Here is a 23,353-nt window from a genome sequence, read left to right as displayed (position 1 = left end):
GCTCATTTGTCTGTGGGCTGATGTGTGTATATTAGTTGCATGTGCCCTTGCATAATAGCAGGTTTTCTTCTAAATGGCCGTGTGTGTGTGTGTGTGTGTGTGTGTGTGTGTGTGTGTGTGTGTGTGTGTGTGTGTGTGGTCTCACAGACTGCTGAGCAGGCAGCTTGTGCCAGAGCTTGGGCCCTCACAGACACACTGTCAGCACAATGCCTGTCACAGCAGCCAGCCAATCAAATCATTTGAAGTGCAGGTCAAAGGGCAGACAGGAACCAATACATAGGTTCATAGGTTCTGGAACAGTGGTTCAAAACACCTGCAATGCCTAAGTTTCACTCGTTCTTATGGTTGTAATACATTGTCTCAACTCTTACATAAAGGAAATTTGCTTGATGAAAGTCTCTGCAGCTGTGCTAGCATCTCTGTCAGCGGCACTTAGCTTAGTGCTAATGTCAAAATGCTAACAACGCTAACGCAAGAGGCTGCAAGGTGCCAACGAGCTCAAATCCCCAGCCAACTTCCCTTTTGCCACCATTGTTTTAAGTACATGAAGAAGCAACACAGTGGCATCCAAGCATCACTGCCAAGCAGTGTTTTGGTGTTATAACTGCAGCATGAGACAGCCAAGCAACATATAGCAGTATAAATACTCATCTGAGGAAGAAGTTACAGTAACTATAGGATTCCTGTGTGCTATTATCCAGGGAGCAGCCACTCTTCCTGGGGTCAACACACACACACACACACACACACACACACACACACACACACACACACACACACACACACACACACGGGTCATGTGCTTGGTTTAGGGTCCATGTAGATCTGATGCACAGGTAAAAATCCAGCTTTTACCTTTCTAATTTGTACCATGTATAAAGTACATGGATTGAAAGAAACATCAGTTTTGTGCCGTAGTACCAACAAAGTACTGGACCAACCTGACAGTGACTTGGACACCAATTATTTTTATCTCTTGAGTTTTCATTCAAATTGTTGTGATAATTGTGAGTGCAAAACTACCAAGGACGTTGCCCTGGTATTGAACTTCAGACCTTTTGAAGAACTCATATCTATTTGAACCAAATCATTAAAATCCGTGCCTTTTTTTAGCTGCATACTCTCCTTTTTTTTTCTTTTTTTTTTTGATTGGTACATATTAAACCACAGGAATTGGCCTTTACCTTGATTCATCTCATTAAAACAAGAAAGAACTCCTATATTTTGAAACACACGGTTGCAAAGAAAGCTCCCTGGACCAACTCTGCCCCTGCTGCCTGCCCCTCCAGGGGTCATGGGCTGGGGGGGATTTAAGGATTTGGTCTCAGTATCCTCTTAAGACAGGGATGGGCAGTTAAATGGATCAAGCCAGTGGAGGGAAGTGGAGCACTTAGCTGAAACGTCTATGTATACAGTATGTGGAAGTTATATTCGCCTGCTTTGCCACTGAGGATTAACTACCAACGCAGCTGCTTTTGGGGGGGGGGGGGGGGGTGCTACTGAAAGAGTTTGAGCAATAGACTTGGAAAGTGATTACGGACTGGTAAATAACAATCTCTTAATAAGGATAAGAGGTGAAAACTCCATTTGGAAAGTAAATGTAAAAAAAGGAATGTCAACTGTTAAGTAAAGCTTGCAGTGGTGCTTTGATAGTTCAGATTGGATCCATATGTTCGCCCCCATTAGAGGGAATTCAGTGAGAACAGCACCTGTTTTGAATTATGCCATCAAAATTGTGCTAATCTTTCCTACTGCAAAATGTTTAAACGCTTTAGATCTGGTTTGGGCAACACGCCAGCCTTTTTACACGGTTTACTCAAGGGCCAACCCAAACCTTAGCTAACGCAATAAACGCTTGTTCCTGTCCAAGTGATCAAATAGAATTTGTTTTTATGAAGTCTCTCCCCTCCAGCACACACACACAGACACACACACACACACACACACGCACACACACACACACACACACGCACACACACACACACACAAGCTCAGCCCATTTGTAGCAGCGTGCATGCATATGCAAGTGTGTGTGTGCGTGTGTGTGTGTGTGTGTGTGTGTGTGTGTGTGTGTGTGTGTGTGTGGACTCTCCGAGCTTTAGGGCTTAGGTCTCAGTCACCGTTTCACTGAGGGCATCAACGACCTGCTAGATATTCCATCTATGTCACACAACCCCAGAATAACCCTCCTGACCTTCCGTGTTAGTGTTTGTCTTTTAGTTGAACTCATCAATGTTCTGTCCTATGATGTGCTGGAATGAAAACCCCTTTACAGTTGTAAAAGTGAAAGGTCATGTAATACAATCTAATTAGCGCAGTATTTCAGTCCATGCGTCGTCCTGCTTTGACCTGCTGGATAAATGTACTCACACATATGAATGTGTATGACCCTGTGTGCATAGATCTGGGTTAAACATTCAGGTCATGTTAGTTTTATTTATATCACAACAGAAGTTACTTCAGAGCGCATGTACATCATGTGCCTGCGTGTGCTTTATTCCTCTGAACGTTAGCTGAAGCAGCAAATCCTGCGGATGGCAGGAAAAAGAAATACATGCACATAAACAGTGTGAAAGTGAAGGTGTGAGACAATGTGTAAAAAAGCACTAATGACAAGTTACGCAATGTGGCTGCCAGATTACCAGGCTGACTAGAGACCTGACATTGTTGCATAATGCTGAAACCAGACAGTAATCCATACAGCGACCTGGCTGGCATGCAGCACTCATGACTACTAGCCTGCGCCTGTCCAGAACAGAGCAACATGGTGCACTGTCACTCAGAGTTAGATTAGACCAGTGAGTGTACTCTGGCGCTGGCTCGGAGTCAGATGACGCCAACTAGGATGAAGATATTGTGCGAGGATTAGGGAGTTTATGGGGGGACAGGGGAGACAGGCAACCGGGAGAACTGTCCCTTTCAGGTCCAGGAACAAGTGAAAGGTTGTGACATCACTGGAGGAGGACTACATCGGGCAGTGACCTTTTGCACCAGCTTGGTTCAGAGACAGGGGAGAGGTGGGTCATCATGGAACGCTGATGGGAAAAAATTATTCTACATGCACAGAGACAAGCCTGCGAAGTACAATGTGGGCTCCACTGCATTGAAGCAGTAATGTAATGTGGTAAAAATTTCATGGCACACAAGTCCACGATAGGGGGCAGGTTGGGTTGGTACCAACAAACACAGACTCTGCAGTGGGAAACGGGAGTTTGAGTACCATTCAAGTCCCGTTTAGAACACGGCGTTTCACAACATTAACCTAACCCAAGGGTATTTTCCCAACCATGTGTTTTTGTTGTTCCTCAACCTAAACTTACAGCAGGAGACAAGTGTCGGGGTCCCGTTTCAGTGCTCCATTTCACAATTTTAAGCTAAAATGAACATTCATTGGCAATTTGAATGGAAACTACTCTCCATGTTCTTAAAGCTATAATGGGGAACATGATGTCATTGGCTCCATGGTGGGTGACTCCATTTTTACTGCGATAAAAAGGGGAATAAAGGAGCCACTGGGTTTAACAGTTTACAATTACAATACAACAATTTAACCATTTATCCACATTCAGCTTATCAGGAAGCTAACCAGAAGTGGACATCCCAGCCGTGTCCTACTTTGCTGTTACCACCTCAGTTCTGGATAAATAAATGATTTATTTTACCATCGGAATTCAATCCATTTTGTCTTTTAACATATAGGAAGTCTGTAAGTCCACACAGTTGCTTATTCACTACAAGTTAGCAGAGAGCTAACCGGAAGCTTTGCCTCCTCACGGACGCCTGGGAATGTCGCTACATATGCTAACAGCATCCAGTGTGAAATGAGGAGAGATTTACAAGGGCTTGAGAGTCTGGATGTTCATTCATATGAAAGATGATGCACTATATTTTAAATACTTTTTTTGACAGCACAGTCCTATTTTTGTATGAATTTTCAAAGCACTGTTACTCAGAAGGCACTCGCAAAAGCGAGACTCATTCAAGGACACCTGGATATCAAACCGGCCTGCAGTCAGTGTAACACATATTCAGCACACATGTTGAGGAATCAAACACTGCATGACAAATTCAGTCCCTCAGACTTCCCTGGAGAAAAGCACCAGCTCAACCAAGCTGGGTCGATTTCAATCGGCGGCTTACCAAAATGATGTGGCAGCTACCGGACTAGCATGATGCCTCTAAAAATAACCTTGGGTGACCCCAAGTCTCAGATGTGGCCACATATCCTCTGGTATGTCTGGCTTCATGTGTCCCCGATGAAACCCATCAAATAACAGATGCGAAAGCAGTTACACAGACCCCTTTCCCTGCTTGCTGAGACAGTGTGCAAAAGCAGCAATTACAGCGAAGGAAAATGGGAGGCATCCCAGGCATGTGGAGCAAGAGAGAGACAGGGCAAAGATGAAGAAATGAAGAGGAGGGTGGACAATGACAGCTCATCAGTGGGCCGCAAGCCATTCCTCTTTCACTCTCCATGTTCCCTCTGTGATGGTTTTCTCTACATCCACGGATCAAAGGATCGGAGAACATAAATAAACGCCCTGATGATGATTTCCCATGAGAGCTGTGAACAACCACATAGCATGCTTTCATATGAAGCCTCAGTAAAACAGCTGCATGTTGCTGTCAGCACGCCTGGTTGGCCGAGTGCTTCTCAACGAGTTGAGGGGGAAAAATGATCATGAATACTTCATAAACTTGACTGGACCTTGTTCAGGGCAAAGCCTTGTAGAGATTGGATTTATCTCAGCTTAATATGATCCAATACTTTGGGCTGACAGGATCATGAGATGCACACTGCGTGTTAAATGCATTATTTAGTGCATGCAGGTAAGGTTTGTTTTTAGAGCGGCCGCCTGAGGAGCCATGCGTGGAGCTCAAAATGCGATAAGAAACCCTAAAAACGCTGCATTGTCTGGGTAGTTTGACATATTGACTTCTTCTATTACGTTCCAATCCTAGAAAAAATGTTTTGATGTTTGCAAAAAAGGGAGTGATTGTGAGTATTTTTCTCAATCCGTCAAATCATGTTGGTCCTCAGAGATGCAGCCTCTCACAGCGTGCCCTGGCTGAAAGGCAGTAAACACCAGGAATATGGCTGCTGTCTGATCTATCACGAGTTTGACACTCAATAGCCTCCTAGCCACTACACCTTCACCCAGCTCTATTTGCCCACGTGCATGAAGGGCACATGACACCGAGGGCTATCCCAGATATTATTTTGCTCCACCTGTTGCGACTGTTAAAGGTGGCAAATTAAACGGCGCTGCTTTCATATCAGTGGCTCAAGTACTTTTCCAGTCGTCCGTGTAGGAAACCAGCATTGGACTGGGAGCTTAATTTCGTCCTCTTCATTTATTGCTGGCTGAGTCAGGCTGGTGGTGTTCTAATTGCTGCTGTATAGCAACTTGATAGCTAGCAGGATTTAGACAAGTTTGGCAATGATGTCATTTTTGAATAATCACTGCAACATCCATAAACATGTTGCAGCTGCTGTAAGATCCATCCATCCATCAGAAGTGCCATCACTACGGAGGACAACACACTGATAGCCAAACCATCCAATCTGTAGCCTTGCAGTCAAGGCATGTTGGCCCTGTGGACCAGGGTGGGCTCAGTGTGTCAGCCATATGAAAGCATGAATCCAAAAATGTGGTTTGTCTGAGTTAGGGATCTTGGCTCTGTGAATATCCATCCATCCATTTTCTACCACTTATCCTGTCAAGGGTGGTGGTGGGGGTGGAGCCAATCCCAGCAGCCCTCAGGTGAGAGGCGGGGTTCACCCTGGACAGGTCACCAGTTCATAGCAGGGCCAACACATATAGACAGACAACCATTGGCTCTCCCAGTCACGCCTACGGTCAATTTAGAGTCTGGATTAACCTGGTCCCTCTTGATGTCTTTGGACTGTGGAGGAAGCCGGAGTACCAGAGAGAACCCACGCAGGAACAGGGAGAACATGCAGACTCCACACAGAAAGCTTGAACCCAGAACCTTCTTACTGTGAGGTGACAGTACTGACCACTGCACCACCGTGCCGCCCTTCCATGAATATCCAGACAAACGTATTTTCATGGTCAGGACCAATCCAAATAGGTTTTGGATCATTTTGACTGTGTAACCCCGAATCATTCGGGTGGGCAGTGGCCAAATGGGAACATTGCCAAGTTTCACATAAAAGTAAAAGTATTGGCCTTTAAAATAACCTACATAGAATTATTAATATCAGTATGAGTCAGAAGTATATTGCACTGGAAAGTAAACTCAAGAACATAGAATGATCATGCGGAGGAGGTGGGCGTGTCTTGTTTTCCGTGGGGAATGGGCTGCTGCCAGCACTCGTGCAGGGTGGAACACACTTTCTTTGAAGAATATTTCAGTTAAACACTGAACTCGGTCATTTATGCTAATGTTTTTTTATAAGATAAAAGCAAACTGACCTTTGAGGTTCCTCTATATGCTCCCACACCATCTTGCACATCCCTTAAAATGATAATTATTTGTGTGCGTTTATGCCGAGATGTAACATAGAAAACAATGCACAGCAGTATCAGGATCATGCGCTTTTTCAACACGAATGAGTGACAATGCGCTGGAGAACTTAAAACAGCCTCATTAGCATACAATGAATATAAAGGATCACTGCAGGTTAGCCTAGAGGCTGCAGCCTGTGTGTGTGTGTGTGTGTGTGTGTGTGTGTGTGTGTGTGTGTGTGTGTGTGTGTGTGCGCGTGTGTGCGTGCAACATTTACATAACTTTGCAGTCGGCAGGCCTATAGCGCGATAAGGTTTCCTGGAACTTTCAGATGTTTCTGTTTGGTTAGTGGCCACACACATACATACCCACGCAGGATAACAGAGGCAGGGGGAGATAAAGAGTGGAAAGTTCACCGAGAGCCAAGGTCATGTCAGATGTGTAACAGTAAACGTGGAAAGTTTGCCGTCTGAAATGGGACAGCTGGCCCTTGATCTGATGGTGTTCTTGGCCTTGTTATCTTCCTACTAGGATATTTTGCTTTCAAACTGCCGTGTCATGTGGCATCATTATGTATCAAACACTTCAACACCACAATGTGAACTTTAGGATTCACTCATATGCAAGATTATTGCTCTCCTCTGGTTACTGAATTATACTGATAATTCTGATTAATACACTGTTGATAACTCTGTAAAGTGTGTGCAGTACTGTGTACATCTGTATCACAGCGCACTGCGAGTGAATACATGTCCTGTTTTGTATTTCTTATTCTATACATTTTATGTGTTTTCGTAACAGTCTAACCTTTACCCTGAAAATCATTTTTCACTTTTTACACCTCACATTTAATTTCAAAAACATCATTCAGAGTTGAAGGCAAAGGCGGAATCTAGATTATGTTTTAAATGTTATTCTGCAGTCTTTTGTACAATTTCTGTTTTCTTTGATATATTTTTTTCCTACCTTTTTGCCTCTGGTGTTTAATTTCATATATATTCAATTTACATTTTATGTAGATTAATGTGGGGTGGGTAGGGAATAGAGTAATTACTATGTAAATTTATTCAATAAATGATTGGTAAATGTAGATATTTAAAAAAAAATGTTCATAGTGGCACTCCAAGTCTTGCTTTTCTTTGACAAATAAAATGACCCTTTTTTTAACAGGATGTTTATTTATTCAAGTGAAGCTTTACTGAATGATAGCAAATCTGCTTCGTGTATGGTCATTTGCATATAAATGTCGAACACAACTGTTTTGGTTTTTTTTTTAATGTTAACTGAGCACCAAGGTCCGTGCTAAACGTGATCATTCAACTCCGAGGGGCAAAGATTCACCAGTCGTTTGTGGTGAGTGACTCTCCTCTCTCCGACCAGACAGTCTGTCTCTCACTGCAGCGCTGCAGAGGAAGAGGGAGGGTGAGGACATCCCAGAATTGCCGCCACGTGCGCTCAAATGCCTGCTTTATTATAATAACTTTTTCTCTATTGGTCCAAACGCCAAACAGAGTATTTATATACGGCTCCTGATTGGTCCTCGCCCCCGAGTCTGTAGTGATACAGCGCAAAGCTCCTAGACAAAATATTCTTGGGCGTCTCGTACTATGAGAAAGTAGTGCGTGATGCAAATGGTTATTACGGGGATGTTTTTCGGCTAAATGTGTGAATAAATGACAGTGGCTTGATTCTAATGTGATCTCAAAGCGCGTCTAGTAAAAAAAGTGTCTATTTTTTAGCTGGTATTCAACGAAAAGATCGACTTGTGTTGGTGGCGGAGGGATACGACCATCCTACTCCGCGTCAAAATATTGGCTTGGGGAGACCGCGTCAAAGCTCAGACAGCGGCCACTCTTCGGGATAACAACACACCGCGGAGGGCCTTTAAACGCACTCTCCTCTCCCTGCGAGACACACAGGAGTTTTATTTTTGTTTTGTTGCTGTTGCTTTTATCGCACAAGAGGACAGTTTTCATCGGAATTACCAGAGTTGAGACACACAAGTCCGTTTTCATGCCAGTTCTCGGGAGAAGGTGTACGACTTGCCGGTCGTGACACGAATCTGACGGGCGCGGTGCGGCCGAGTTGGCGCACTGCTGGGCTGGATTTATTATTCTCTTGTAGCCAAGACGGTCCACACCACCTCTTCTAAAGCGCCCGAACCCACTCGTCGTCCTGTCCTCCTCCTCCCTGCGTTCGGTTGGCGACCCTACCTGGTGACTAGGACTCATCTCCGCCGGGGCTTCTCTGCTTGAATATGTTGCTGTCAAAGTTTGGTTCATTTTCGCATATTTGCAACCCTTCAAGTATGGACCATCTACCGGTGAAAATACAGCTGCAGCCAGGTGGGTCACTTCAGATTTCACTGCATCATCTGCAGTAACTGTAGTACAACTTGTTATTGATCCGGAGCCCCGGAGCAGCCGCTAGTAAACCGTGGCTTGTCTTGACCTGGCGGTTTGTTGTGGAAACACCCCCGTTTACCTTGACGTTTGTTTTTACTCGCAGTGAAAGCGGAAAAGGAGCCGTTCGAGAAGGTTTACCAGGTGGGCTCGGTGCTGGGCAGCGGCGGGTTCGGGACGGTGTACGCCGGCAGCCGGATCTCTGACGGCGCGCCGGTGAGAACGGGGTGAACGGGTTGATCTTTCATGCGCCGCCATGAAAGCGGGGTGCCCCATTTTATGTCGTAATATGTCCCTAACAGCATTATTGGATGTATTTAAGTGTTTTTTCTTCTTCTTCCTGTTTTATTACAGGTTGCGGTGAAACACGTCGCGAAGGAGCGGGTGACCGAGTGGGGCACAATTGTAAGTAGCTCCCCGGTCTGTTTGTTTTGGTTAGCTGCGGCTCCCGCCGGCGGCGATGTGATGTGACGGTGTCTTAACTCCCCGCTCCACCTCCCTTCCAGAACGGGTCGATGGTACCGCTGGAGATCCTGCTGCTAAAGAAGGTCAGCTCATCCTTCAGGGGAGTTATTAAACTGCTGGACTACTACGAGCGGGCGGACGGCTGGCTCATCGTCATGGAGAGGCCGGAGCTCGTCAAGGACCTTTTCGACTTCATCACCGAGAAGGGCGCGTTGGATGAGGACACGGCGAGGGGCTTTTTCCGCCAGGTTTTGGAGGCGGTGAGGCACTGCTACGGTTGCGGTGTGGTGCACAGGGACATCAAGGATGAGAACCTGCTTGTGGACCTACGCACCGGGGAGCTCAAGCTTATTGACTTTGGCTCGGGGGCCATTCTCAAGGACACCGTCTACACGGATTTCGACGGTAAGCAGCAGCAGCAGCAGCCTCCTCTTTTCCATCCTGACGCGTTTTATAACGCGCTCCAGTGTGTGTGTGTGTGAGTGTGTGTGTGTGTGTGTTTTATGAATCCGCGTGGGTTGGGTTGTGTTTGCCCTTGATGCTCCGCTCGGCTATATTCAGACATGGAGGCGTTCACGAGCCCGTGTGACGCAGTGCTCTGTTTTTGGTGGAGGGTTTTCCTCGCGAGGGTCTCGCGCTCTCCTACGGATGGTAATGACGCGTTGAGGTCTGGTCCCCGCAGCGGGGAAACGGAAATCTTTTGGTTTTTGTTATTTTTTTGACAATCGTGATTTTGAGAATAATACAAGATATTAAAATGACTAATGAAGCAAAGCCGTGTGAGATCGAGTGGACTTTAATGCTGTGGGTAAAGATTGAGTCACAGGTGGGGGGGGGGGGGGTAGGTAGGTCAGTGCCACGTAACATCTGTTTGTTGTGAAACCTGAGTCGCAGCCTCACGTGACCGGTTCACATTGCCCCCCCCCTTTTTTGTTTTGCATCCAAGTTCCTCAAGTGAAGGGGGAGGAATAGAGAGGGAGGGGGAGGGGACGCGGGATCCAGTTAAAAGGAAAAGGAAAGAAGCATTTCTGAATCATGACTCAGCCATTCTCACCCTGCTTCCTGTGGTTTTTGCCTGAGTGCTGGTGGAGCACTAGTGCCCTCTATATTCTCCTGATGTGCAGCAGCACCAAGCAGCATTCCCCCCCATGCCACCTCACACCTGCTCACTGTCCCCTTGTCCCTCCTCCTCCAGGTACGAGAGTGTACAGCCCACCAGAGTGGATCCGCTTCCATAGATACCACGGTCGCTCGGCAACAGTGTGGTCGCTGGGTGTGCTGCTGTATGACATGGTGTGTGGAGACATCCCCTTTGAGCAGGACGAGGAGATCCTCAGAGGGAGGCTGTATTTCAGGAGGAGGATTTCAGCCGGTAAGTGAACCAGAACACAGGAGCTGACTCTGCTGCCCCCTAGCTGCAGCAGCCAGTACAGCCCAGCCTCCACCTCCCAGCATGACTCTGTTCATCAGGCTCTGTGAAACGTAACAACACACATGGGTGTCATTCTCACCGTCTTCTCTGTCCCCTCCCCAGAGTGCCAGCAACTGATCAAATGGTGCCTGGCCTTGCGGCCGTCGGACCGGCCCACGCTGGAGCAGATTGGCGACCACCCCTGGATGAGGGCCACGACAGAGTCACCCAAGTCACCAGAGGAGCCGGTGGCCGGCGACATCCGCCTCAGGACCATCGACACAGACTCTTCATCAAGCACAACCTCTAGCAAGGAGAGTCTCTGAGGACGGCTCTGATGGACCGAAAAGACTGAAAAAGGGTTGGGGGGGGGGGGGGGCGTGATGGAGGGGGTGGTGTGGACTCAAGGCCAGCAGCCTGTAGCCCAGCTGGCCTGTCAGCGACTGGGCTCTTAACTTAGCTGGACCGGCAAGAAATATGTACTTTAATTTTCCTCTTTTGTAGGGAATTTCTAATTTATTACTGTTGGTTGTTTCTTATCTTAACCCCCATCCCCTCTTTTTTCATTCAGTTGATACCTGTTTCCTGACGGGGAACATTTTGCTGTTTGGGCGGTCTTACCAGCACTATTTATTCCCCCCACCTTTCTTTTTTTTTTGTTAACTTAATTGTTTTTGTTACTAGGCTGGTATATGCAGCTGGCAAGGCCCTCCTATCAGATATGGCTGCTCTCATAGAGCTTGGAGAAAAAAAAAAAACACAAACCTTTTTATTTAAATGTTTTAATTTTGATTTTGGAGTGCCTTTTTTTTGGAAAGCTGCTTTTTCTGGTGGGCTTTCATCTCAACTCTTGTTTTTCGGATTGCCCGCAATTTGGCGGCTAAGTTGCCTGTGCTGTGATGGAAGGGTGTCTAGCTGTTGTTGTTTTTTTTTAAATTATTATTATTATTATTATTATTATTATTATTCGCCTCCTCTCCATCACTGTAAGCCAACCAGCCCCCATCCGAGAGGCTAAGATAGCATTAGATAGGAGAGAGGGAGGTGGGGGCTCTTCCTGACAATGGAATACTTGAAACACACTCAACTCTGTATCACTCTTTTGAAGCTGCTCACTCACTCTATAGCCTGAACAGGTGTTATGGAAACTGGATCCTGTCTTTTTCTGAATGTCTACAAAAAAGAAAAAAAATGTCAACACACACCTCCCTCCCACCTCTCTCTCTCTCTCTCTCTCTCTCTCTCAACTCTTGTTTTCTTTTCGCCTCCCGCCATCTCACTGCTTGACACTACATGGCCCCCGCCCCTGGCCTCCCTCAGGGTTTGGGGTGTGAAATGCACAATCAATGCAATATTCATAACTAAACAATGTTTTTTTTTTTTTCCTTTTCTCTTTTTTTTTTGCAAATATTGTACAGCATGTTTTTCTCTTTCATGTATTTTTTTTCCCCTCCCCATTTGCATTTAATTTATTTGTAAACATGTAGACATTCCACGCTCTGTGGTTATTTATTTATTTATTGTCTTTGCTTAACCCCCCCCCCCCCCCCCCCAGCAAACCTTCGCATATCCTACTTGGCCTTTAGTTTGCATTCCTATAACTTATTTTTACATATCGACAATGTTTTTTTGTTTTTTGTTTTTGTTTTTGAGATGTGGAGGATGCACTGACACGGTTGTCGATGTAAAGCAGAATAAAATAAGTTTACTTAAATTTGAAAGAGCATTTGAATGTTATTTAACTACTTTAAAGAAAAGAGGACAAAAAACAACAACAACCCAAAACGAGTCTGGTGTTGAACGGCATCCATCTGGTTTGTGTACTGTCCAGATACCTTGGAGTTCTATATGGAAAGCGACGTAGTTTGCCTCATACTCCACAACTTTTAAGTTCCGCTGTGTGACTGGTGGCTGTGAAGGATGGATATTGCTATTTTTTGATACAAAAATTTTCAATTAAACTCCCATTTTTATGTACAGAAATAAGTTTGTTGTCCTGATCATTTAGAAGTCGGAGTGTCGATGGTTATGTCAACATCTCGTCCAGATGTACTACATGACACGGTGGTAAGGCGCACATGCGCCGGCCGATGTTCACCTCCCCCCTTGGGAGGCTACTACTGCATGTAGTAAACGCTTCCGCTCATTTATACTGCCTTTAGTACAACTGACAATATTGTGACACGACTGCCAGCGTGGCTGAGGAGAACCATCACAGGAGCCATTAACTGCATGACAGTCTGCAGAAACCATGGCGCTAATAAGAGGCAGATGTGTCTGGAGAGCGGAGGGAGTGATGCTGCCATGGCAGAAACACACACACACACTTATATATATGCAGCCTCAGTAAAAATAACTAATTGCTTTTCCATTTTATGCCTCCTGCTTGCCTACCTTCCATACAAATACCATAATTCACTCACTTATCAGATGCAGGAATGCCGTGAGGGCTGTGTTTTCTGGAAAGGTACTGCCCCCTCTGGTGAATTGCAGCAATTGCCAGTCACCTGCTCCCCCTGATTTCAGCTGAAACACGATGTGCATCTTTGACTCAAATTTATTGATCCATACCCTAAAAAATTGACATCATTCTTCTTGACTGGCTGCTTCCAACTGAGAGCAGAGTGGAGACATATGGGAGCAGCAAGACTTCATAAGGCAGCTTGTCTCTAAAACCTCTCAGGGACTTAATTTATGATGAAGGGTGTGATTTATACGCATGGGAAAATGATTCTTTGGAATTTACATCATGATATATGAACGACAGGAATTATGTCACATTCACCAGCCATAAAGATTAAGTAAGAAAAGGTGGAGCTTGAATTGATTATTTAAATGACGGCATCTCCTGGGGAACGAGGAGCACCGCCTCTTTTACTAAAACAAGCGCCACCCTGTAATAAAACACAGGGCAATAAATGATGTCAGGCTCAGTATGTTGACATCTGTGTTGCTATATGCGACCCGGTAATCCCCTATTGTCTTTTTGTGTCTCCAGGCTTTTTTTGACATGCAAATATCTGGTGACTTGTCTTCATCAGAATCCCTTCTGCTCAGGCTGAAGGCGATGGCGAGGCCTCCTCCACCACGCCGGCGTGAATGACGCACAAGCTGGTTGCTGGTATCCACCACTGCCATGTAAACCCAGTTTGTAGAGATTTCACAACTCTGTGGAGCTCAAAGGTTTCATTGACCAGTCGTCGTTCAGAAGGCGTGTGTCTAAAACAGTCGGATCTTAATCTTGAAGATCAAGAGTTTAAAATTATCAAAAGATGAATTACGTAGCATTCAAAAAAGGAACAGCCTGGCTTTTTAACTTTTTAAATGCCGCTATTTTATGATCACATTATTTTTAATGTTATTAAGATCAGAAAACTGTCCCTGGTGATTTAGTTCTCCTCCATTATCATTAGAAAATATGATAATTCATCTTGAGATAGTTAATTTGTGAGCACAAGAAAACTGCATTTGATTAGTACTTTCGCTACTTCATGTTGCCGTTTCTCAGGTATCAATAGTACTCCTTTGCTGAATCTGTTTGTCAGGTAAGGTAATTAGCCTAGCTTAGCATAAAGTCCAGTGTTTAATTTGTCAATCATAAGCATACGCAAAGTACATATGAACGTATCCAGAAAACATGCAGAGGACAACATACAAATGCCCACTTGCCATGCTGGGGGACTTACAAGCCTCAATTTCAAATAATACCCATGGTGTAAATGTTATGACGGTAATTTACAATTATTTTAGGCTCCTCTGCGCAGCACAGGTGAATGCCCACATCCCCACAGGTGGGACTTACAGTTTACAGTCAGCAACTCATTTCTCAACAGGTCCAACTTGTAAAACAAAACAAAAAAAAGAGAGCTCACAATAAATCACACGAATCTTCCATTATTATTAGATTATTAAAGATTGGCACGGCGGCCTATTAATAGACAGTATGCTCACAGACAGTATGCGCTCTCCTCTCCTGAATCCTGCTGTAAGCGCTGATGTCGCGGTTCCCGCCTCTTGCCCCCCGGCTGTTGTAGCGGGCTAGCCGATGCCAGGGTACCCGCCTGTTGCACCGGCTGTTGGTGGTCCACCTGGCTGACTGCTCGCGCTGGGGCTGGCTCCTGCTCCGACTGGAGGTGAACATGACCAGCTGCTGCTACGGTACCAGCCTCCTTTCACGTCCTGGCAAGCTGTAGGAGAATCTGGCTAGCTGTGGGGGCGCTAGCCTCCTGCCCTTGCTTGGCTAGCTGTAGGAGAACCTGGCTAGCTGTGGCGGCGCTAGCCTCCTGCTGCAGCCGATTTTGATCGTCAACATGACCGCTGCAGCTGCCCTCGTCGCCGCTTGTGGAGGCTTTTCTGACTCATTTTGAAGCCTCATGCTACTCTTCCTTCTTATTGAAAAAAGACAGCAAATGTAACCGTGTGAAATAGTAATTTTTTTCCTCTCTGCTTGCTCCTCAGATGCGGCGAATTTCAAAGGTTTTGTTTGTTTGTTTGTTTTTATTTTCTGAGTCAGGGGCGTGGTGTGTTAGCATCACTGCATCAACAGATGTCCGACTCTATCAAATGACGTTAAATCTTAATAAACAACATGAAATTCTTAGGATTTATTCGGTAAATTAATATATGCACATCATTATTTTATTTTAAACATTTTTAAAACGTTTATATATGTTGTTTTTTTCTCTAAATACGAGTACGGGAACACAGGGAGGCCAAAATTCAGAGGCGTCCGGCAGGTTTCGGCTCAAATTAACCCCGGATAAAGTCCTAAAGCGGGGGGAACAGCTGGCCTGGCTCGATCCAGAGGTCATACAATATAAAGAATATTGGCACAGCTACAACTAAAGAATTACAAAATTATGTCTCAGCAAGAATAGGAATGACACAGCAAAACATTTTGGACCGACCCAGGCTAGTTGTTGCTTCTTTATGCTAAGCTAACTCATCAACTCCTGGCAGCTTCCTCGTATTTAACAGGCTGATATGAATGTCATATCAGAGTTATCATTTAATAGTCTGCATAAAACAATTCCAAATGTGGATCTATTCTCTTTATTACATCCATCCATTGTCTTCCGCTTATTCCTACATTAAGGGTCGCGGGGGGGCTGGAGCCTATCCCAGCGTCAACGGGCGAGAGGTGGGGTTCACCCTGGACAGGTCGCCAGTCCATCGCAGGGCCAACATACAGAGACGAACAACCACTCACACTCACATTCATACCTACGGTCAATTTAGAGAATCCAATCAGCCTCATCCCCTCTTGATGTCTTTGGACGGTGGGAGGAAGCTGGAGTACCGGAGAGAACCCACGCAGGCACGGGGAGAACATGGAGACTCACACAGAAAGATCCCGTGCTCCAGCCGGGACTCGAACCCAGAACCTTCTTGCTGTGAGGCGACAGTGCTGACCACTGCACCACCACGCAGCCCTCTCTTTATTACATGATTAACTAAAACACACAAAAAAACTCCCTAATAAGTGTGGTTGTAGAAAGAGTGTGTGAGTGGGAGAGAAAGTTGTCGAGTTTTTCAAAAGGATTCACTTTAAATTCATCTTCAACTTTTACTCATGTTTCTCTCGCGTGTTCATTATTCACACGCTTCCGTTTTGGCTGAGGTCACCGCCCGCCATGCTTCCTCCTCTGTGCTGAAGAACTGGCATGGACTGGGGATGTCTGCGGCGGCCGTGGTCGGTGACAACTCGACAGACACAAAGGAGGATGCCAGATGGACTCTGGGGCCTGAGGGCCCCGTTGGGCACAGATGGGTGGGTGGGTGGCACCCACACAGTCAGCACCGGCTGGAGTACCAGCGCTGAGATGAGGGAGATCGCACCAGCACCAGTGATACTAGACTTCACACTACTTCCCTGTGTTTGTGTGAGAATATTCGTGGTGTCTGACCCTCTACTTAAGGACAGGCATGAGTTTGCATAAGTCTGTGTGTGTGTGTGTGTGTGTGTGTGTTGAAGTTGGATGTCTCCGTGCTAAAGTTTTTGCATGCAGCTACACTCCTCTCCCACATAAACACACGGAAGGTAGCAAGTATAACCTGTGATTCATCTTCTTTGTGTAATACTGCAGATTTTTAGGTTTTAAAATAGCCCGTCAGCCTGCCTGTGCTTCACAAAATACTTTTTTTTTCTCCTCTAAGTTGTTATGGTTCAGCTGGTTGTGTATTTTGTTGTGTACTGTATGTTTCATTTGAGTGAGCATTACACACTAGAATCCTCCATAACATTCCCGATCATTGGAAAATAAGGTTTTATGATGCGCCAGTAAAGTTAATAAAAACACCTGATAAAATACTTTAAGGTTGGAAAAACAAGGTTCAGATTGAAGTCTTGAAACGCAGTAAATGGAAGTCTCAGCTTCTACACCCTCGCGTAGCAAGAACCCAGTACCAAGTACCTGGACTTGAAGCAACTCAGATACGAGTGAGGAGATGGAATGAAAATGAATACGTGGAAAGACAGAAATGTGAAGCGAGTGATCCACCAGTCGTGGCTGTTGCCGTCTGCGGCGCCACGATGTGTAGATGCAATACGATGGACGTCAGGCGCCACTGAGGGCGGGGCTGAGAAGAACGATGCATTTAAGAAGCATTAACCCGCATTGGTAGTAGAGTTAACTGCTGAAACGTGACTGGTCAAAGCTCCTCAAACGGAAACTCGTCCCTGTTTTCTCCCTCGCCTACAGATTCTGTATTGCTATGCAGAATCTGGTGGTAGAGACTGAATCTGCACCAGTTTGGGTCGGTCTGTAAATGTCTGAATGGGTACAGAGTCGAACTGAAGTATGTGAGAAGAGACTAGAATGTTTTTACCTGGCAGCTCCAGGTGTAATCAGCTAGTACATGTACACACTAGTACACTCCAACCCAGACAAAACCAGATATTATTTAGCTTCTTTATTACCACCATATCTGTCACATCTAGCATCAGCCTACTAGCCCAGCCTCGGCTCCGGTATGCACCACCAGGGGCGCTCCACAGCCACCCAACAAGGGGTTAATTTGAGCCGGATCCTGCCGGTACCTCTCTTATTAAAAGCAAAACAAAACAAAACAAAGCAAAAACATATATAAAAACGTTTTTAAAAATGCTTAAAATAAAACAATAATGTGCATATATTAATTTACAGAATAAATCCTAAGAATTTAATGTTGTTTATTAAGATTTAACGTTATTTGATCTGAGATCTGTTGATGCACTGATGCTAACAAACCACGCCCCTGACGCAGAAAAGAAAAACAAACAAGACAACTTTTGAAATTCGCCGCATCTGAGGAGCAAGCAGAGAGGAAAACAGTGACTATTTCAACGCCCACATGTCAAAAAGACGGTTAAATTTGCTGTTTTTTTTTCAAAAAGAAGGAAGAGTAGCATGAGGCTTCAAAATGAGTCAGAAAAGCCTCCACAAGCGGCGACGAGGGCAGCTGCAGCGGTCATGTTGACGATCAAAATCGGCTGCAGCAGGAGGCTAGCGCCGCCACAGCTAGCCAGGTTCTCCTACAGCTAGCAAGCTTCTCCCACCGCTAGCCAAGCCGGGGCAGGAGACTGGCACCGTGGCGGCAGCTGGTCATGTTCACCGCCAGTCGGAGCAGGAGCCAGCTCCAGCGCTAGCAGTGGGCCACCAACAGCCGGAGCAACAAGTACCCTGGCATCGGCTAGCCCGCTACAACAGCCGGGGGCAAGAGGCGGGAACCGCGACATCAGCGCTTACAGCAGGATTCAGGAGAGGAGAGCGCATACTGTCTGTGAGCATACTGTCTATTAATAGGCCGCCGTGCCAATCTTTAATAATCTAATAATAATGGAAGATTCGTGTGATTTATTGTGAGCTCTCTTTTTTTTGTTTTGTTTCACAAGTTGGACCTGTTGAGAAATGAGTTGCTGACTGTAAACTGTAAGTCCCACCTGTGGGGATTAAAGGTGTGGAAAATAATCGATATTAATCGATGCATCGATGTGCATGTGCGCGATGCGAGTGCATCGGCTCATTCACTGGGTATGATGCAATTGATGGGTGAAATCTAGATTCATCTCGATGCGTTGGTGGGTATCGGTAAAATCCGATGCAAGCGCCGTTTTCTTCATGTTAAACTTCACCCCATCTGCTGTTCCCCAGGAGCTATGAATGCACCATCATTATTTTGCGTATTGTATTGAATACGGACGGAAGCCGTGAGGCACAAACAATACACTACTAGTAAAACAGCATGGACGTTAGCGCGAACAGCAGCGAGGAAGCTTCTATATTTAATGCACCCGCAACGTTTAAATCATATGTTTGGAAACACTACGGATTCGCAAAGAAAGACGGAAAGCTCGACAAAACGTCCGTCATTCGCAAAGAATGCCGCGTTAGGAAGCCGTACAACGGCAGCACGACAAACATGCAGACCCACTTAAGAAGAGTACACCACATCACCGACAAGTCTACCGCCACCTCCCCGCTTCCCCGTCTAGTTCCTCGCCGGACACCGGAGAAACATTGATTGCACTGTTGAAAAAGTCACTTTAGGTTACTCATTGAGTGTTTTGTTGTTGCTGTGTACTATACTTTTTACAGCAGTAATTATTGTTTAATTGTTTTTCTCTTTTATTGTTGCAGAACTCACTCAAATCACTGATTCTCAGTGGCCAGTTAGAAAGTCAACTCTAGCAGTTTGGCAGACGGTGTCATGGCCATTGAATGGTTTATTTGCACCATGTGAGGCCGTGCATTAGTTGTTCAATAATGTGTACTGTAATATGACCCGACTAGGACAGAGCACTTGTGTGATGTGGTTTTGGGATTGGAATCCTTTAGGATTTTATTGACTCAGATTCCTTAACAGTTGCAGGTCTGTCTAATCCGTGTAACTGTACAAAACGGAACCCAAAGGACACTCATGGGTTCATTTGGTTCTATTTGTGGACTCAGAATTATGATGGTCCTTGAAATTTAAAAGTTCGAGAACCACTGCTATTGTGATTGCATAGCCGATGTGAAAGTGTGAGGAAAGTTGTTGCTGTTTTAAGATGGCAAAAAGAATTTGCATGAAGTGGTGCATAGTAAAAAAGACAAACAGCACTTTTGTTGAATTTACTGCCAAGTGCCCATAAGGAATAAAGCCAAATCCTTTTTGTCGTACCAAACTGAATTCCATTTTTTTTTTTAGGGCCTGAGCCAGAGGGTACTTCATTTAATTTCTTTTTTTTCTTTGTTTATTTGCATCATGTTGAATCGCATCATATCGCAACAAATTGCATCATATCGTATCGCATTGACTTGAACTAAATGATTATTGCATCGTATCGCATTGTGAAGAGGGTAAATCGTATCGCATCGTATCGGCAGAAAATTATAATCGTTAAAAGTATCGTATCGCTGGCAGTGCATCGAGATGTGTATCGAATCGTCCTCAGTGCTGAGATTCACATCCCTAGTGGGGATGTGGGCATTCACCTGTGCTGCGCAGAGGAGCCTAAAATAATTGTAAATTAACGTCATAACATTTACACCATGGGTATTATTTGAAATTGAGGCTTGTAAGTCCCCAAGCATGGCAAGTGGGCATTTGTATGTTGTCCTCTGCATGTTTTCCTCTCTCATCCCTGAGCTGTCATATGTACTTTGCGTTCTGGCACCTTATGATTTACAAATTAAACACTGCCCCCCACCACCCCACCCTAAAAGTCTCCCCCTCCAACACTTCTATTCTTTTTTTCTTACTTTTTTTTCACCGCGTGCTAAAGCAGCTGCTCTCTCGCCTCCATGTTTGTTGGCTTTGCAAACTCTCCTTCTCATTAAGCGTCATCATGAGAGTTTGGTGCATTTGCTCAGTTGAGATGAAAAGTTTCTCCAGTTTTTTTTCAGTCTCTATAATAAATCTGATGAACGTAGTTGTTCAGTCTTTTTTTTTTCATAATCAGTCAGGATTATGAGAGTCGGCCAGTGCAAGCAAAGCTCCTCGTCCCCTCAGTCTCTTGTTTCAGACGACAAAACTGAAAATGAGGAACGATGCTTTGACGGCACTGAAACGAGTGGGTAGCGCTCAGAGCTCCACCGTATCCTGGCTGGGAGGCCAACAGCCGCAGCATCAACTCTCTGGACTCTGGTTTGATTACTTTGAAAGTGTGTGTGTCCTTTGACTTCAACATGTGTAGGAGTGTGTATATGTTTTTGTTTTGAAACCCTGGGGGGGGGGGGGGGGGGGGGGGGTAGGTCACTCTGGAGGCTTCCAGCTCTCCGTTACCCAGAGCAGAGCCTCCGCAGGGATTTTCCACTGGTCTGGCTCAGTGTTCATTAAAAGCTACGGCACTGCCAGAGAGGAGTACCTGGCCGCCTGGCTGGTGGGAACCTGCCGCCGCCGCCGCCTCCACCTCCGCTGCCGCTGCCGCACACCATGAAGGAACTCATTGTTCTGGCTCCACAGGACACTGTGTGTCTACGCTGTAAACATAAGGGTAGAGTGTGGATCAGGGGACGCACAAGGAGGCAAGCATCAGATGTACAGTTACATGAGGACACACACGTGCGCGCGCACACACACACACACACACACACACACACACAGCAGTGGATTAAACTGAAGGAGGGTCCAAAGCCCAGTTGGTCCAATGCACTCAGCTGCTGTTGCTAAGCTACCAAACATCAACAACAACAGCTGATGTCAGCAGGTGAAGTCAGGTGACAGCATTCTATTCCCAAGTCAGAACAACTGGTCACATCACGTTTAATTAGCAGAGTGTGACACACAGGAAGGTGAGAGTGAAGAGGTAGAGAAAGGTGTGTGTGTGTGTGTGTGTGTGTGTGTGTGTGTGTGTGCAGGGGGAGAGAGATGGAGATGTTAATCGCTGCAATCTTGTAATGGGATCATTGACCCAGTGTTCATTTTGCCCCGTGGCTGTTAGCAGCTTCTTGCTGATGTAATGCGACGCCGTCTCAGGAAAGAATTATCCAACAACAATTCTTGTTGTGTTTGTATGAGTGTTTATATAACTTTGATCATGGGTTCGGAAAAAAAAACCCAACCTGAATTATTTCAAGATTTAACCTGTTGAAGGTTTTCATCAACCACATTTCACACTCACACGTAACAGTTTTTCGTGTCTTTGTGCAGCAGAAATCACAATTGCGAGTGTATGCTATGTATTAATACTACGCCTTCATACAAATAAAACTTCAGCTGATGAACTCAAGAAACCTAATTTTTTAAAATTTTCCTGTAGAGGTCTATATGGATGTAAAAAGTGAAGGATGAGCACATACAACTACTGCACTGAAGTAGATATCTTCAGTTATCTGTACTTTACTTTATTTCCTAACTTTTATAACTTGCACTCCCTGAATTTGAACACAAATATTTGTACTTTTTACTCTTCGCTGGCTATAAAACAGTGTAAAATATGTAGTAAGAGTAAAAGACAAGTTTTGTTTAAGGGGATAATTTGCTCTGATGTACAGTCGGTGGTTGTAATGCAGGTAAACTTGACAAAATTGACTTTGCTCGTCAAAAAGACGAGCATGGACGAGTTATGGGACAAGCAATCGGGGAGACATCGTGTCTAAAGGTTAAAAAAAACCTTTTGAACTTTTTTATTTCTGAGTTCATTTAAATACCTTTAACTTTTTAAATTTTTACTTGAGGAAAGGGGTTGAATGGGTATTTCTATTTTGTTTTTACAAGAGTAGCTGTACTTGTACTTGCGTCATGAATGTGTGCACTTGTGCCACCTCTGAGCAAGAGTAAAACACAAAAAAAATCGCTCACATGTCCACAGCAATGTTTTGGTTCAAGATTTAATTCCTGCGACCTTTCTGTGAGTGTTCCACTTCTGAAATCTCAGGTTTCGTTCCCACAAGCCAAACTCATCCAGGTCAGGTGCAGTAAAAGGAAGAATGTACCCTGTGATGGATGGCGACCGGACCGCTGTATTTCCTTTTGGCACAATGCATGGCGGGATAGGCTCCAGCCCCCTGTGACCTCACAATAAACAGGTGAAAAGAATGACTGGGTGAATGTTCTCATGGTTGAGAGCGCAGCAGGACTCCCCGTCAGTCAGGCTTGATTTCAGGATCTTGGCCCTCTAGTGTTCCCTTGAACTCCAGGCAAACATGACCCATGTGGATATCAAAAATTAATCCGTCGAAGTTCTTGTTCCTTTGTGGTTCTCTGGTGTCATCGCTTCAGTCTCTTCACTGCGTTTGAAGCCCAGACCATGGCGCACAAGTGGGTCTGGTAAGTCAAGGAACCAGAGAAATGTGATCTAGCACTTCAACATCCCGTTCTACAGCTGCAATCAATATTACTAAAAATCAAATGCGTACTGTGACAGCTGCACATGCAGTGTTGGGACGAACCTGCTGTTTGCTTCCTGACAAACACCACAGAAAGACAGAAGCTAACTGGCTGCTAGCTGTTAGCATGTAGCTGCTAAAGAGCTTGATATTCTCCTCAGGAGTTGACGGGGCCCTCTGGAGGACGATTAAATCCAGTGGTGCAGGAATGAGCGCTTAAACCTGGAGATGAGTTTGCGTTGTTGGACGAAGCGCAGCTTTTTATGTGTTTTTGAAATGCGTGCGTTCCCAAACAAGGAAGCTAGTTTAGT

At 45.2% G+C, this 23,353-nt stretch overlaps 2 protein-coding genes across 2 annotated transcripts in view; one reads left to right on the top strand and one right to left on the bottom strand.

Annotated features, from left to right (window-relative positions):
• Window positions 1-8,294: 8,294 nt before the first annotated feature.
• Window positions 8,295-12,747, top strand: LOC147262373 (serine/threonine-protein kinase pim-3-like). The gene is made up of 6 exons (XM_086201166.1): window positions 8,295-8,819; window positions 8,983-9,092; window positions 9,231-9,281; window positions 9,383-9,746; window positions 10,537-10,713; window positions 10,876-12,747. The coding sequence occupies exons 1-6, from the start codon at window positions 8,732-8,734 to the stop codon at window positions 11,076-11,078; spliced, it is 993 nt and encodes a 330-aa protein (XP_086057292.1). The 5' UTR covers window positions 8,295-8,731; the 3' UTR covers window positions 11,079-12,747.
• The window catches only part of LOC147262372 (uncharacterized), a 37,596-nt gene continuing 24,391 nt past the window's right edge, over window positions 10,149-23,353 (bottom strand). The window contains exons 4-5 of the mRNA XM_086201169.1: window positions 21,080-21,194; window positions 10,149-10,814 (exon numbers count right to left, since the gene is read on the bottom strand). Coding sequence (XP_086057295.1) covers window positions 21,190-21,194 — 5 coding nt within the window. The 3' untranslated portion in view covers window positions 10,149-10,814; window positions 21,080-21,189. The remainder of the gene's footprint in view (window positions 10,815-21,079; window positions 21,195-23,353) is intronic.

This window comes from Aulostomus chinensis, chromosome 4, assembly GCF_037954235.1.
Source record: "Aulostomus chinensis isolate RoL2024-O1b breed Wild chromosome 4, RoL_Achi_v1.0, whole genome shotgun sequence".
Taxonomy (NCBI): domain Eukaryota; kingdom Metazoa; phylum Chordata; class Actinopteri; order Syngnathiformes; family Aulostomidae; genus Aulostomus; species Aulostomus chinensis.
This window is presented reverse-complemented; position numbering and strand designations above follow the sequence as displayed.